The 15,737-nt window shown below is 44.2% G+C and overlaps 1 protein-coding gene across 1 annotated transcript; it reads right to left on the bottom strand.

Annotated features, from left to right (window-relative positions):
- Positions 1–649: 649 nt before the first annotated feature.
- LOC123158278 (cytochrome P450 87A3) lies at positions 650–9,222 on the bottom strand. The gene is made up of 9 exons (XM_044576334.1): positions 8,987–9,222; positions 3,131–3,394; positions 2,706–3,033; positions 2,469–2,615; positions 2,118–2,369; positions 1,872–1,964; positions 1,583–1,661; positions 1,185–1,422; positions 650–1,092 (listed from the first exon to the last, which is right to left on the bottom strand). Exons 1-9 carry the CDS (start codon positions 9,220–9,222, stop codon positions 990–992), a joined length of 1,740 nt encoding a protein of 579 aa, XP_044432269.1. The 3' UTR covers positions 650–989.
- Positions 9,223–15,737: the final 6,515 nt, after the last annotated feature.

Below are 15,737 nucleotides of genomic sequence, written 5' to 3'. Positions count from 1 at the left end.
TTGAGGATTCTGATAATTCCGACCCGCTCATCCAGGATTATATTGAAGAGGAAAGAGAATGTAGCCTATAGGTGGTTCTTAAATCCAATGATTTTCTTCATAAGGTTCTAAGACAAATTGTCACTATTTTTCTGCTATAGTTGTGGATTTTAATTTCTCTTGTACAATATTCCTCTCCGTGCAATCTGAATGCTTCACATACATCACTAATTTATAGGTTAAGCGAAGTCACGTACATGAGAAGAATTGCAAGACGCGGTTTATTTAGCTCTACAGTAGCAATGTGAAGTGTACTAGTAATATCTTTGAATCCTTGTCTATATTTGAAATACTATATCATATTATTTATTCATAGTGTTATTTTTTATATGTGGGTATTACTTAAAAAATCCGCAACAAATTCCCGTAGCAACGCGCGGGACATCATATTTCAGTTTCAGAAATTCAGTAGCAACCAAAATCGTGAAAATTCAGTAATTCGGTATGTATTTTGACCAAAAGGCCGAAATATTCAATTGAATTTAACAAAATATTTTTATTTTTTAATTCATGTGTACTACTGAAATTGCTGATTTTTTTGGCTGAAAGGTAAATATTTCAGTGTACACTGAATTTAAGTACGGCAGTAGACTTCATCGAAATTCCAGTAAAGTGAAAACCATGACTAGTACTCCTGGCAGCAATTACAGCCAATTTTCTTACACGTGACACACTCCTCAATAACAGTATTTAGGTTTTTGTTCTAGGTAACATCTGTTCTTTTATATATTACTAAAAAGAGGAAATGACCCACATAGTTTAGAAACTCCACACATGGTGTGTGGAGGCTGTGAGCATATAGCCACGGTAGTGCCGAGGTACTCACACACGTTGCAAAGCTACATTTCATGGCAGAGATTACATTTTCTCTGTCAATCCCCTGCTATTGAAGGAGTAATTAAGATTGTCCATGAAGTTGCTAGCGAGAAAGTAGGCTCTGCTTTCTTGTATCAGTTTATCGATTCCTCCCTAGGGATTATTTGGATGTGATAGCCCTTCGGAAACACGATCTCGGATATGCGTTGCACTTCGCCTCCTTTTATCTCCTTCCATCTGCCCAACATTTATTTAATGAAATCCTCATAAGAATATGTGTATGTATATACATATACATATGCATAGATATCTTTTTACACCACAGTTACCTGTACTTTGTCACCAAGGTGTGAAGGAAGAGTGCGATCTGAATTCTGCTGAATTCTGCGCCCACGCAAAGCCTTAGCCCCCCTCCGAACGGCATGAAGTTCTTGAGCAGAGTGCTCTTCTTCGACTCATCCTGCCACCTCCATGGATTAAAGGCTAAGGGATCTTCATACAGTTCTGGGTTCAGATTGACAGATATGGGGCTGATCATCACCAGCCAACCGGCGGGGATCGTGTAGCCTGCGGTTTCACGCGTTAGGGAGGAATATATAGTTCAATTGCGAGGCGTTAACTAGAATGTACTCTATAAAACTTGATGATGTGCAGCAAGAGAATTGTCTAAGGTGCTGGGCTGAGAGTACCTTTCACTAAAAAAAAGATGCTAAAAAAGAGAGAATACCTTTCGCTTGCACATCTGTTAGTGTTTTCCTGAATATTCCAGGGGCCACGTTACTAAGGCGAACGATCTCATTCGTGACCTGCTTACACAAAACGTTGGGCTTCAGCTTCATTGTATATGCATGCATCCAAACTTGTAATAACCATTCAAACTTGTAATGTTGTTGTAGGATTATTAGGCTGCTAGTCGTGGGCAGTATCATACACTAATATCGTGCATCTGGTACTAGTAACTTTCTATTACTCCTAGTAGTGAAATCAAGCTACACATGCATGAAGTGAAATTAAACCTGAGCAGTGAATGCCATGGACTTGTATTCGTCCCATGTGATCGCACTAGTACCGGCACCCTCTCTTTTCTTCAAAATCGCTTCATGCTCCTCCTGCAAACATAATTAAGTACTCTTTAACCACACAAAAAATCCAAGTATTCAACATACATATACATTTATTAATTACACGTAGAAGCAAGATTTTTTTGTGTGCAGGTTCAGAAGCAAGAAAAATTAATCGGTAGTTAGAGACTAAGAGAGAACCTTGAGTGATTCTACCACACTGGGTTGGTCGCTGAGGAACTTCATGGCGACAGTGAGCGACGACGACACGGTCGCAAAGCTGGCGAACAGGAGGGCGCCCACCAGATCTACGGCGAATTTCTCGTTCAACATTCCCGTCCCGCTCTGTAGCTCATCGACGACCTCGTCGAGGAAATCACCGTGTCGCTTTTGAGGTGCACTGAGCCTTTCTTTTAGCAGGTCCTTGAGTACCTTTTGCACATTTTTCCTTCCCTACGTAGAGAAGCTAGCATAAGTCCCGGTCTGTTTGATGCATATGCATATGCATATGATCATGATGTGTATGTTTCTGTATAATACTAGTAATAATACCTGTATGCATTTGTAGAATGCTGTCCCAGGGAAATACAGCGGGAAGGAGACCATTCCCTGGAAGAAGACATCCAAATTCTTCCTAAGTTTCCTTGACTTGTCGGGCCCAAAACCAATCAGCTTCTTGGCCATGAGGTCGAAGATCATCTACATGGTCAAATATCATCAGTTTATTACCAACTAGCTAGCCAATCGAAGTACACTGTGTTATATTGCATGCATGTCCTTAAGAATTACCGTGGACACCGCGTCCTTGACCTCGATTCCTGCAGGCTCCGCGGCCCACGCGGCGAAGCTCCGCGCCACGTTCTGCTCCATTTCGGCGAGGAGCACGTCCCGGAGGCTGTCGACGCCGAAGAGCCTGGCGGCGAAGCTGCGGACAAACTTATGGAGGGAGCCGTCGCAGGAGGCGAGGCTCTCCTTTCCGAAGATGATGTTGGTGGTGTCCGGGTACCAGCTCCGGAACAGCTTGCCTTCCTGCTGGAAGATGAAGCGGTTCACCTCGGCGTCCATGGACACCACCAACGGCTGCCCCACGAGGTTCGTCTTGAACAACGGGCCGTATCTACACACGTTCATGTGCCGAAGGAAGGTGGTTGCTTTATCAGTAAAGCGGGGCGAAAGTCTATTTCGACAAAAAGAACTACCGTTAGATGGAGTACCTTTTGAGCCTTTGCTTGTAGAAGGCTGGGATGTCGATAGAAGGGCTTGGCTTGAAGAAGCGGAAGGTCTCGCCGACGAGGGGGAAGCCCATGGATCCGGGAGGGAGCCTCCCGGTGTTGCAGGGAGGATTCATCCACCTGTACACGAGCCAGCCTGCCACAATCACCGCAAGGGCGCCGCAGAGGGATGCGTACGAGAAGTAGTAGCCCTCCTCCATCTTCAAGTTGAAGCTAGCTTCGCTGCCTGTGGTTTTTCTTGCTTCGCTGCCTTAGCTATATATATGAGTGTAATGCGCATCTCCTGCTATAGTGTTTTCTCTGGCTAGTCTTTAGTTAGTCTCTTGCTATAGTGTCTTCTTCGTCTCTTCCATGCAGGTGTTGCCTTGGATTCACCAGTCCACAGCACACGCAGCATTTTCTTCTCGTCAGCACACCCAAGAGAAAAGTTGAATTTTCTTCTTCCAGTCGATGTGGTGGTGGAGATGAGAGCGACTTCATCAGTTTCTAGTGACAATGTCAGGCTATCAGCGTCAGGTGAGCCTGCACTAGTACAACTCAAGTTCAGTTCAGTCCCACCGCCACCGCACACAGCTAGTCTTTAGCTAATCTTCTCCGTCTCTTTCCATGTGAGCAAGCGCGCGATTGGCGCCGTTACCTTGGGTTCACTAGTCCACAGCACACGGCGGCCGTAGTATTTTCTTCTGGTCAGCAGTCAGCACAACCAAGAGAAAAGTTGAATTGTCTTCTGGTCGATCTTGTGGAGATGAGAGCGACTTCATCAATTTCTAGTGTCAATGTCAGCGTTAGGTACGCCTGCATTAGCACTCAAGTTCAGTTCAGTTCCACCGTCGTCACCACACATAGTTAGTCTCTAGCCAAGGCCGTTCCTGAGATTTCGGGGGCCTGGGGCGAAGCTACAACATGAGGCCCTTTAGTGTAAATGTCAAAATAATTTACCAATGTAGATCATGGTTTTAAATTAATAGCCCGCTATACAGCGCTAAGAGAATTTGGTACAAACAAATGATCAAACATTTTAAATAGCATGTTATTTCTCCGTTGTAGCATTTAGAAGAGGTCCGCCGCTAAGAGGCTTAGCGCGCTATTTAAAACTATGATTTAGACATGTACTAGCCTATGCCAGCGTGGCGGCACGCCGCACCCGTCTATACAGTTTGGTTACATACATTGTGTTTATTTTTTAAAGTAAATGCTATTACTTTAAGATGGAGGATTATTGTATGTAAAATTATGAATATGGAAAAAATACGATAGAAAAAATTACTGCCATCACACATGATGCATGCTACCAAACATGGAAATACATGTTTGATACATCTCCAGTGGGGATCATTTATTTTGGCAAAAGTGGCGCAACTCAATGCAAGAAGATAAAAAAAACATTAATAAGTATTGTTAAATGGGAAAAGTCTAAAATAAACCTTAAATTTGTACTTTGAGTCTGAATTGAACTCTAACCTCAAAATCCTTGAAATCGGCACCCTAAACTCTTTAATCCCAGTCTATCCCGGCGTTTTTTTTGCTGAGACCTCGTTTGTACTGGGGGGATTGCACATGTAACCGGGGGAAGGGGGGAGGGCAGCGCTAGCTGGGCTGGCTATGGGCCCTACTTCAATCGTTCTCGCCCCGTGGGCTCTCACCATACACAAACCCAACTGAAGCCTCCTTCTTCATCGATCGGTATTGTGGGCTCTGCAATTGCATTGCTCAGTCGCATGCATTGCGCTGCACAGTGCTAGCAGGATCAACCGATCTCCCTCGTCTCCGCTCGACCTTGTACGTTCCCGTGCTCGTTTTACTTGCTGGCTTGGCTGGCATGGCCGAGGAGCAGCAGCACAAAGTGGCGCGCGTCGTGGCGTGCATGATCAGTAAATGCATGTGCTTCTGCTGTAATCAATTTGATAACGTGATGGTGTGCAGCTGCAGCTGCGGTGCTCTGTCTTAGCTGCACGTTGTGCTATATCCCGGAGAGCGCCGTTGCAAAGAACGGGCTTCATGGAGTCCCTTTTCAAAAAAATAATATTCAAAATATATTAAGAAGTTTCAAATAACTGGCAAGATGCCCGTGCGTTGCACGGAACATCATGATGCATTTTTTTTACAAAACACCTGTTGTGGAGTGGCGTAGCTAGGGGATGGCCAGGGTGGTCCATGGACGACCCTGTAATTTCTCCATAGCTTGTATTTAGTGTAGTAAAAAAATTCTTTAAAAATAAATAATCTTATGTAAATGTTTCTATTAATGGACAACCCTGGCGTATTGGGCTGGCTACGCCACTAGAGGAGTGGGACGCGGTAGTGATTGGTGGTCGGACTTAGCGGAGGCATGGGGATGGACGATGTCGGCAGCGGCCACCATGCCAGATTGTTCCAGAGGCTTCCTTTTTTATTTACTCAACAATGAAGTTGTGGGAGATAAGGATGAATGAGAGAGGAGTGGGTATCCTTTTGCAAAATTGCCATAGTTTCTTTCTATCCGTCAGATATAGATCGGACGATCTATATTGTAAGATGGCAGGCACACCATCATCACCAACTCAGTTTTTTTATAACAGTAGAGATATTTTTTTGGAAGAAATACATATGCATGTTCTTCAAGTATGTACAAAAATTTAGCAAATTTGATTATTTGCATAGTGCATAAAAAGGATAAATATCAGTCCCAAAAACAAAAAAGAAAAGGCATATTTCAATTCATGCATTTATCTTTTTGTGTGCATCACTTTTTTTAGAAAAACATCCAATCTATTCATTATCAAATATGATATTACAATGAATACCCGAAATAAAAAAATACATCCAGATCCGTACAACACCTAGTGACGACTACAATCATTGAAGCAAGCTGAAGGCGCGCCGCCTTCATCATCCCTCCTTCCCTGAACTCGGGCAAGACTTGTTGTAGTAAACAGTCGAAAAGTCATTGTGCTAATACCCTATAGGACCAGCGCATGACAACAGAAAACCGCTGTCATTGAAGAGAAGCTTATATCAGAATGATCCAATCTGTAGCCACCTGACCCTACAAACAAAGACCGGATCCACGCGGATCCACTGAAGACAAACACCGACCGAATCCCGTGAGATCTGTCGGAGACAAACCTCCACACGCCTTCTGATGACGCTAGAAGCACCACCGAGATGGAGCTAGGCGTAAAGAATCTTACTCCATCTTCAGAGAACTGCGCCGCTTTATTTCTCTGAGTAGGACACAGAACAGAAGAGAAAACTCAAAAAAGCATATAGAAACGAAGCCCTCCCAATGTACATCACATATTAACACACTCTATATGTTTATAAAATTTTATACATGTATACTACAATCATATATCTATGTGTATACTTTTTTCAGATTTTTTTTTTGGATGTGAAAAAAGTTTTTTTTTCTTTGAAGGAAAAATAAAGAGCTCCATGGAGCTCGGTTGCTGTTTGCACTTTTCAATATCCCGTCCCTTTCTTCTCTAGTACTCATCCAGCTCAATCTTTTTTTTTTTTGGTAAATTACCGATCCAGCTCATTCTAGTTTCGAACGAAGTGAGAAGAGTTGTAGCACTTCATTCTAGCAATGCTCGTATTGCTTTAACTCGTCCTATTTTTTAACTAATAACAGAACACGATATAGATAACAACTAGTCATCTTATTTCGCCAGCCAACGCGCACAGAGTGGCGCTCAACCAGACGCCGAGCGAACCCCGCCACTTATGCAATCCCCCAGGCACAAACAAGCTCTTAGCCAAAAAGGGCCTGGATAGATCAAGATCAGAGAGAATAGGGTGCTAATTTCAGGGATTTGAAGGTCAAGGTTTGCTTCAAACTGAGAGTACAAATTCAAGGTTTATTTTAGACTTTTCTCTTGTTAAATTAGATCATCATGGTGTGGCCTCGGGTTTTAATTCTGAATGTACTTCATGCATGCAAGTATATCATCTTAATTAGAATATGCATGCGGGGCATTATTTGTGTGTGGCACAGGAATTTTTCGTTGGATTTATTGTCTATTCATGTGACGGATACAGGTAGTACTTGTATGTATATACGTATTTTCCTCAAAAAGAGGGTAGGTAATTCATGATATTCAAAAGGGAAGATGAAACTTGAATGTATACATGGTGTCGCTTAAGAATTGGTTGATATTGTTTGATCGTGATATTTATTGTTGTTGTTTGCACGGTGCGGAGGAAAGTAAAGTTTTTGAAAATTATAATCTTTTTTAAACGGCTGCATGCCTGCTGAGTGCATATTATGAGGTTAACATTCTTTCTAAATGAATACCTGCAAGCTGCAACAGAGAACGTGGCCGTATGCATGTATGGTACTCCTAAATTATTTTATTAGCCACTTATATGGAGGTGGATCCGTGGATGTGACTTAGGGCATGGCCAGGCCAACGGGCTGCTCCAGACCTGCTGCCCCACTGTCCACCAAGGTTCGGATGCTATGTTGGAAAAAAGTGGTCGCCCCAAACCTCATGGCGTAGCCTGCAGAGGAGGCTGCTGCTCCACAAGAGAAACCAAAGAAAATGGAAGGGAGAGGGGAAAAGCTGAGAGAAAGCAAGCGAGAGATGGACTTCTCCACCTAGGATGATCTCAGCATATCAGGTCCACAAAATGGTGGCCTCAACTCTTGGCGATGGAGGAGAAAAAACTAATCTATGGCCTCACCTCACTGAGTCTAGTTGGAGGCGATGGGACAGCACCATGGTGATGCTTCCATTGTACATGCCCTTGTGCATGGCTTGTTCAGTTGTGCATGGTAGATTATTGTATTAGTTGTATATGCATGGAAAGGTAGATGTGACTACGGTGCATGCATGGCGGACCTTCTAGACCCTTGCGTAGATACGCGTTTAGCCGCGTGTCGCATAGAGTTCCACTGCCGCTTGATTTAGCCAATTACATGGATGTTTCTGGGGGATTATGATAATGTTTTTTTGCGGGAAATTTTGATAATCTTTAAGCTTTAGTTTCAAATTACTGGATAAAATGAAGACAGTTTCATTCATCAGTGGCGTACAGTTCCTGACACTGTGAGGTTACATAAAAAGAAAGAACATGATGGAAAGTCGCCAGCTGATTTTCTGACACTGTGAGGTTACATAAGATAGACGGGTACGTAGAAATGATTACGCTTGACATCATAGCTTTACTGCACGTGACACTTTACAGGCAGTGCAGAGATGTGGGATCCGCCATCCCTACATCTACATGTTGCTGCACTCCTCCATCAGAACAGACGCCCAAAACTGCATGACGCGATTTGGGTGGACTGCCCACGTAGTCACAACAAAGCCTACTCACACCTTAACGGAAGGCCTCCTCAATCTTGCTCACCTATGCAAGATGATGCTGAAGCTTGTCTTCCTCATGACAATTTACTTCTGATGCATGTGACTGTACATGTGATCACTGAAAATTTGAAAGAAAAGATCCCCCTTGATGATACCCAAATAACCGGCGCTAGTACCATACATTCTATCCATCACAGATGCAAGTCGATCGCGTCATCCACGCCGGCTGCCACACTGACATTCCCCCGAGCGACTGAAATGGTCGGTGCAACTATGGCCACCGCTTCCATCACATCCCTCACAGTGTCTGCGCGTGTTGGGCGACCGCCATTAACGCGTCAGAGACTCTCGCGGTGCCTGGCATATGGTTGCCCGTGGACTGGCGGCATCGGCACCCTCTGCACAACACATGCATTGGCCACCCGGTACCAGCGGTGTTGCCGACGTAGTAGTCTGCTCCGCCGCAGCCGCCAATCCCCGATGCTCAAAAAAGAGTAAAGAAGCAACAATAGAAGAGGGCGCCGAACATAGGGCAGAACGACCTCACCTGGGCCACGCCGATGGGATCCAGCGGACATCGGCGCATGCATGCGCCTTCACCACGCCGGCATGAGGACCTGGAGCAGCGCCGCCCCGCGTCCAGTCCACCAACAGATACTCAGGGAGGTAGACATTGCAAAATGGGCCTCCAACGCCGCCGAGCTCCATGACGGCGCTGGTGAGCTCCACCAGCGGGCAGCGTGTATGGGGGCTGGGTAGGGGATGGAGGTGAGTAGGGGTCATGGAGGAAACCGGCGGCGATGTGTGGAACTGGTGCGGAAGAGAAAGGGGCGACGCTGGTAGATCTGGTGCGTGAAAACAGCTCCGGGTGCCCCGCGCTGGCCATCACTGTGGTCGTGGAGCGCGAGCTCGTCCAGCTCTGTCGGGACTTTGCCGACCGTCGGCACCACCGCGTTTGGCTCCATTGGCAGCCACCCACATCCGCTACCGCCGCGCCTTGCAGCCAGCATGCCTCCTGCGTCAGATCGACATCCAGGCAGAAAAGAAGATACACACGTGAGGAATAAGGGAATAGGTACTCTCCGGAGAAACCAACCATGCCCGGACTTCCGCCTGTCCGAAAGCCTCATCGGTGCGCCGAAGAAGTCCGTTGAGGCTCACCTTGCCCGTTGGACTCCTCGGACAACGCGGTCCATAGCCTAGCGTGCACGCACATCCTGGCCGCCCCGGGTACCTCGCACCTTGCTTTCCAACTATGCATGGTCCATCGCATGGGCCGCCGCTGATGGCTTGGACGGCGACGGCTAGCAGGTCGGCCTCGTTGCGTGCATGGCGCCGCTAGTCTTGGAATGCTACGCAACTGGCTTGCAACATAACTGAAGGGAATCCCGTATTTATAGACTGATAGCAATTCCAGAAAAGGACGATACATTGAGCTATCGAGAAGGCACCGGTTACATGTCAATATGTTACGTGTCAACGCTCACTCATCACGCGTCAATACTCGCAATAGCCGGTACATGCAAAGAAAAGAAAAACCCTGCCTAGTTCTACCGGCCATTGAGAAATAAGATGCATGCAAGTAGCCATATCGAAAATCACCTCCCAAGGCTGCATGCATGCAAATGCTAATTCAAAAGGCCACGCGGATTGACCCAACCCAACCCATGCAGAGGATTAGAGGAAGAAACCACCAGAAACGCCCACCCGATTCATGTGCAACCAAGCCAATCAACGCACGCATGAAAGTAGCGGACAAGGAGACAGATCTTGGGCGGCTGGGAGACGGACCGAATGCATCTAGCCACGCACGCAACCCATGCAAGAAAGTCAGCAAGACAGGGATAGCCCACATGCACTCCAAAGCAATACGCAAAATAGCTACATGCACACGCGAAAGGAAAATCACGTTAACAAATTTTTTCAGGGGAAACTACAGTCACACACACATTTCTACCCCCAACCTCCCAAAATAATGCACGTGTCCGCATCCCATAAGCCACCTAGTCCCAATCAGCCAAGTGGTGAAACGTGAGGACAAAAACTTTGCCGGATATAGTGGCTTGGGTATACGTGAAATCTTACTGATAAAGATTTTGAAGTACATCAAAGATACCTTTTGCAATTGCATCGTTGAAGTTTCTAGTGGACGTGTCACTGTTAGACTAAGCACAAACTTGTACGGCACGTGCAAGTGTCCTAGTATGGTTTAGTGTTGTACTTCACCGAGTCGGTTGTGTAGAGAACTAGCTTAGGCTACATATATCTGTGTATCTAGGCTTGTAATCAACACATTGTGAGAGTTGAAGAAATAAAGTAATCACCGGGTATGAGACGTGCCCGTGGCTATATCAAATCGGCACTGTTTCAAGTGTTCCGCCTGAGTGTTGCTAGCTTTATACCTGCGTGGGTTCCGGCCGTCTGGCCGTTGTGTGCGTACCAATCGATTGGCTGAGATTGTTTATTGTGTACGTGCGTGTCCAATTCACTGGACGCTAGCTGAAGCAAATTCGTGGAGTTTAGTCAGCGAGTTGGTTCGTCATCGGTCGTATCTCTGTCACCGGAAGTATTCGGTGTCGGGACTATGCCAACATACACAACAGGCCTAGTTGGGGTTAATCAAATGTCAACCTACTAATAAACCCCAAGTTGTGGTCTTCCTTAATAAATTCCAGACAAAAACATAGTGTTGCCTCCTGCCCGTTCCTTTCTGATTTCGCTGCTGCCCTGCATGTTCGGTTCCTGAAATTTTGGTTGTGTCAGCATCAGTCCACGAGTCATGGGAACAATAGATATGAAAATAAGCTTTTCCATTTTCATCACACAGCAAGTCTGGACACTAAGCAACAGAAAATGGATCAGATGTTGCGGGGAGCCAGGAAAGAATCAACGGCGCAGCTAACAACTCCGCCCGCTTCGAGTTACTGGTTAGTTGTATGATCACGACCTACTAGAGGCGATCGGAGCCGGTCTTCTCCGGTGTTTCTTTGTTTTTCCGTTTTCTTTTCCTTCATTTTTCTTTCTTCTCCGATTTTTCATTCTCTTTTTCCTCCGTATTTTTTCATTTTTCTTCTTTGTTTATTTTTATTTTTCATTCTAGTTCTTATATACATGATCAACATTTTTTCAAATACTTGCTAAACATTTTTATATAAATGATCAATATTTTTTTAAATACTTGTTGAACAATTTTTCAAATACTTATTCAACATTTTTATATACATGATCAATATTTTTTCAAATATTTCTAAAGAGTGTTTTTGTAATATATATATATATATATATATATATATATATATATATATATATATATATATATATATATATATATATATATAGGGATTGACTATTCGTCACCCTGGGTGAGGAATAGTTATTCTTCACCCCCACTATTTTACCATCAATGCACTATAATTTTACGTTTCGTAAGTTTTGTCTTATTTCTGACAATAAAAGAGATCGTAAGAAAATATACAATCGCCATAAAAAATAATTTATGTTATGTAAAATTACAAACATAAAAACATAGTGTAAAATATACATGAACTCCAAATATTCTTGTCTTATGACTTATATTTTTTTTTCTTATACCAAATTTTACGTAGTGAATCAATAGAAATGTAACTATTTGAATATGTAGAAAGTCTATTTAAGACCTAGGGTGAAGAATAAGTTATTCTTCACCCCGGTCGATCGACCGAGCCACGTTCAACCAAGCCACCATTCGTTTGATCGAGGCAAAAGCCCACCGTCCCCTCGCCGTAAGATTACAACGGAGTTGAGTTTGTTTTTACGTTTGATGAGGCAAAAGCCCACCATCCCCTCGCCGTAAGATTACAATGGCGTTGAGATTTTTTTTTATGACTTGACTCGATGCCCCTCCTGGTCTTTTGCGCAATCCCTGTCTTTTCCTAATCTGCTGCATACGGTTTCGATAGTATTGACGGCGAACGGCGGCCTGGTGCTCGGCGGTGATTTGGCCCGGAGTAATGCTAGTTCGTCGGGTCCTGCCATGCCAACGTCGATCTCTTTGTATGTGGGAGTTCAACCCGGAAGGACCGCGAACTATTCAACAATTCTTCGGCGTGACGCTCGAAGGGATGTATGGATTGTTCTTCGGATCACGAATAAAGTGTCCGGACACCATCGAGGATGCGGGTATTAACTGCAACTGTCCAGATACCCAAGTAAGTAATTCCACGACCGAACATGTCGTCCTTTATATTTGTTACAACATCATTCTGAAACATTGCTCTCGGCCAGGGCTGGATAAGAAATGCGGAGAGGATCAGGTGTTCGGCTCCCCTTCCCAAAGGCTCGCCGGATCCTTTATTAACCGCGATGCTTGAGTGCGCACCATATCAGGTGCCATAAGGAGAAGATGAGGGGAGGAATAGAGAAGCCTCGGCCGGGCTTCATCTTATACATCCAAACCGGGGGAGCGAGTGCCTCCGCGAAGGAGGATAAAATCCCCTCTCCTCACGGGAAGAAAAGGGCTGCCTCTGAAGACTTGGAAACGGAAGTTTCCAAACGAGGGAAGAAACCCTCGCCAGGGGGCCCTGCCCCACAGGGCGTCCTTATCGCACAGTGCCCGCAAGGGGGCCAGCCCTCAACCGAGCTGTAAGTAAAAAAAGTACTTTGGTAAATATATCATGTTTTATCTCTGAGAATAATAATCGAGACATATATCTTGTAGTCCAGCTCGTAGCCCTTCTCCACAGAGTTTGTCTCCCAAAAATAGTAAGGAAAAATATTGGGTTATCTCCCAACAAGTGCTTTTCTTTAATGCCTTTCTAGCTAGGCATGATGATAGCAATGATGCTCACATAAAAGATAAGAATTGAAACATAACGAGAGCATCATGAAGAATATGACTAGCACATTTAAGTCTAACCCACTTCCTATGCATAGGGATTTTGTGAGCAAACAACTTATGGGAACAATAATCAACTAGCATAGGAAGGTAACACAAGCATAGCTTCAAAACTTTAAGCACATAGAGAGGAAACTTGATATTATTGCAATTCCTACAAGCATAAGTTCCTCCCTCATAATAATTTTCAGTAGCATCATGAATGAATTCAACAATATAACCAGCACCTAAAACATTCTTTTCATGATCTACAAGCATAGAAAATTTACTACTCTCCACATAAGCAAATTTCTTCTCATTCAGAATAGTAGTGGGAGCAAACTCAACAAAATAACTATCATGTGATTGAAAATTAAGATCAAGATGACACGTTTCATAGTTACCATTATTCTTTAAGGCATACGTGTCATCACAATAATCATCATAGATAGGAGGCATGCTTTCATCATAGTAAATTTGCTCATCAAAGCTTGGGGGACAAAAAATATCATCTCCATCAAACATAGCTTCCCCAAGCTTGTGGCTTTGCATATCATTAGCATCATGGGTATTCAGGGAATTCATACTAACAACATTGCAATCATGCTCATCATTCACATATTTTATGCCAAGCATTCTATGCAATTCTTCTTCTAGCACTTGAGCACAATTTTCATTTCCATCATACTCACGAAAGATATTAAAAAGATGAAGCGTGTGAGACAAACTCAACTCCATTTTTTTTGTAGTTTTCTTTTATAAACTAGACTAGTGATAAAACAAGAAACAAAAAGATTCGATTGCAAGATCTAAAGATATACCTTCAAGTGCTAGCCTCCCCGCAACAGCGCCAGAAAAGAGCTTGATGTCTACTACACAACCTTCTTCTTGTAGACGTTGTTGGGCCTGCAAGTGCACAGGTTTGTTGGACAGTAGCAAATTTCCCTCAACTGGATGACCTAAGGTTTATCAATCCGTAGGAGGCGTAGGATGAAGATGGTCTCTCTCAAACAACCCTGCAACCAAATAACAAAGAGTCCCTTGTGTCCCCAACACACCCAATACAATGGTAAATTGTATAGGTGCACTAGTTCGGCGAAGAGATGGTGATACAAGTGCAAAATAGATAGTAGATATAGGTTTTTGTAATCTGAAACAACAGCAAGGTAATGAGCGATAAAAGTGAGCGTAGACGGTATTGCAATGGTAGGAAACAAGGCCTAGGGTTCATACTTTCGCTAGTGCAAGTTCTCTCAACAATAATAACATAGATAGATCATATAACAAGCCCTCAACATGCAACAAAGAGTCACTCCAAAGCCACTAATAGCAGAGAACAAACGTAGAGATTATGGTAGGGTACGAAACCACCTCAAAGTTATTCTTTCGGATCAATCTATAAAAGAGTTCATACTAGAATAACACCTTAAGACAAAAATCAACCAAAACCCTAATGTCACCTAGATACTCCATTGTCACCTCAAGTATCCGTGGGCATGATTATACGATATGCATCACACAATCTCAGATTCATCCAACCAACACAAAGTACTTCAAAGAGTGCCCCAAAGCCTCTACCGGAGAGTCAAGAACGTGTGCCAACCCCTATGCATAGGTTCATGGGCGGAACCCGCAAGTTGGTCACCAAAACACACATCAAGAGGCACATGATATCCCATTGTCACCATAGATAAGCACGGCAAGACATACATCAAGTGTTCTCATAAAAGACTCAATCCGATAAGATAACTTCAAAGGGGAAACTCAATTCATCACAAGAGAGTAGAGGGGGAGAAACATCATAAGATCCAACTACAATAGCAAAGCTCGGGATACATCAAGATCATGCCATAGAGGGATCACAAGAGAGAACACGAGACATAGAGATCAAACACATAGCTACTGGTACATACCCTCAGCCCCGAGGGTGAACTACTCCCTCCTCGTCATGGATAGCACCGGGATGATGAAGATGGCCACCGGTGATGGGATCCCCCTCCGGCAGGGTGCCGGAACGGGCTCCCAAGAGGTTTTTGGTGGCTACAGAGGCTTGCGGCAGCGGAACTCCCGATCTATCTTCTGTTCTGGAAGTTTTAGGGTACGTAGGTATATATGGGTGCAAGAGGTACGTCGGTGGACCTCCGGGGTGCTCACGAGGCAGGGGGCACGCCCCCCACCCTCGTGGGCAGCCCGGGACTCCGCTGACGTGCACTCCAAGTCTATCAAGTTGCTTTCCTTCCAAAAATAACTTCTCCAGTTGATTTCGTTCCGTTTTGACTCCGTCTGATATTCCTTTTCCTCGAAACACTAAAATAGGCATAAAACAACAAATCTAGGTTGGGCCTCCGGTTAATAGGTTAGTCCCAAAAATAATATAAAATTGGATAATAAAGCCCAATATTGTCCAAAACATTAGATAAAGTAGCATGGAGCAATAAAAAATTAT

The sequence above is a fragment of the Triticum aestivum genome, chromosome 7B, assembly GCF_018294505.1.
Source record: "Triticum aestivum cultivar Chinese Spring chromosome 7B, IWGSC CS RefSeq v2.1, whole genome shotgun sequence".
Lineage (NCBI taxonomy): Eukaryota > Viridiplantae > Streptophyta > Magnoliopsida > Poales > Poaceae > Triticum > Triticum aestivum.
This window is presented reverse-complemented; position numbering and strand designations above follow the sequence as displayed.

What these genes read in the sequence shown, in the direction of transcription:
- LOC123158278 (XM_044576334.1), bottom strand. Translation starts at nt 9,222, where the DNA reads ATGACCCCTACTCACCTCCATCCCCTACCCAGCCCCCATACACGCTGC. An exon ending in ATCCCATCGGCGTGGCCCAG is followed by an intron (nt 3,395 to 8,986) that starts GTGAGGTCGTTC and finishes TAGCTAAGGCAG; the next exon opens with CGAAGCAAGAAAAACCACAG. An exon ending in CATTCTACAAATGCATACAG is followed by an intron (nt 2,370 to 2,468) that starts GTATTATTACTA and finishes TTCTCTACGTAG; the next exon opens with GGAAGGAAAAATGTGCAAAA.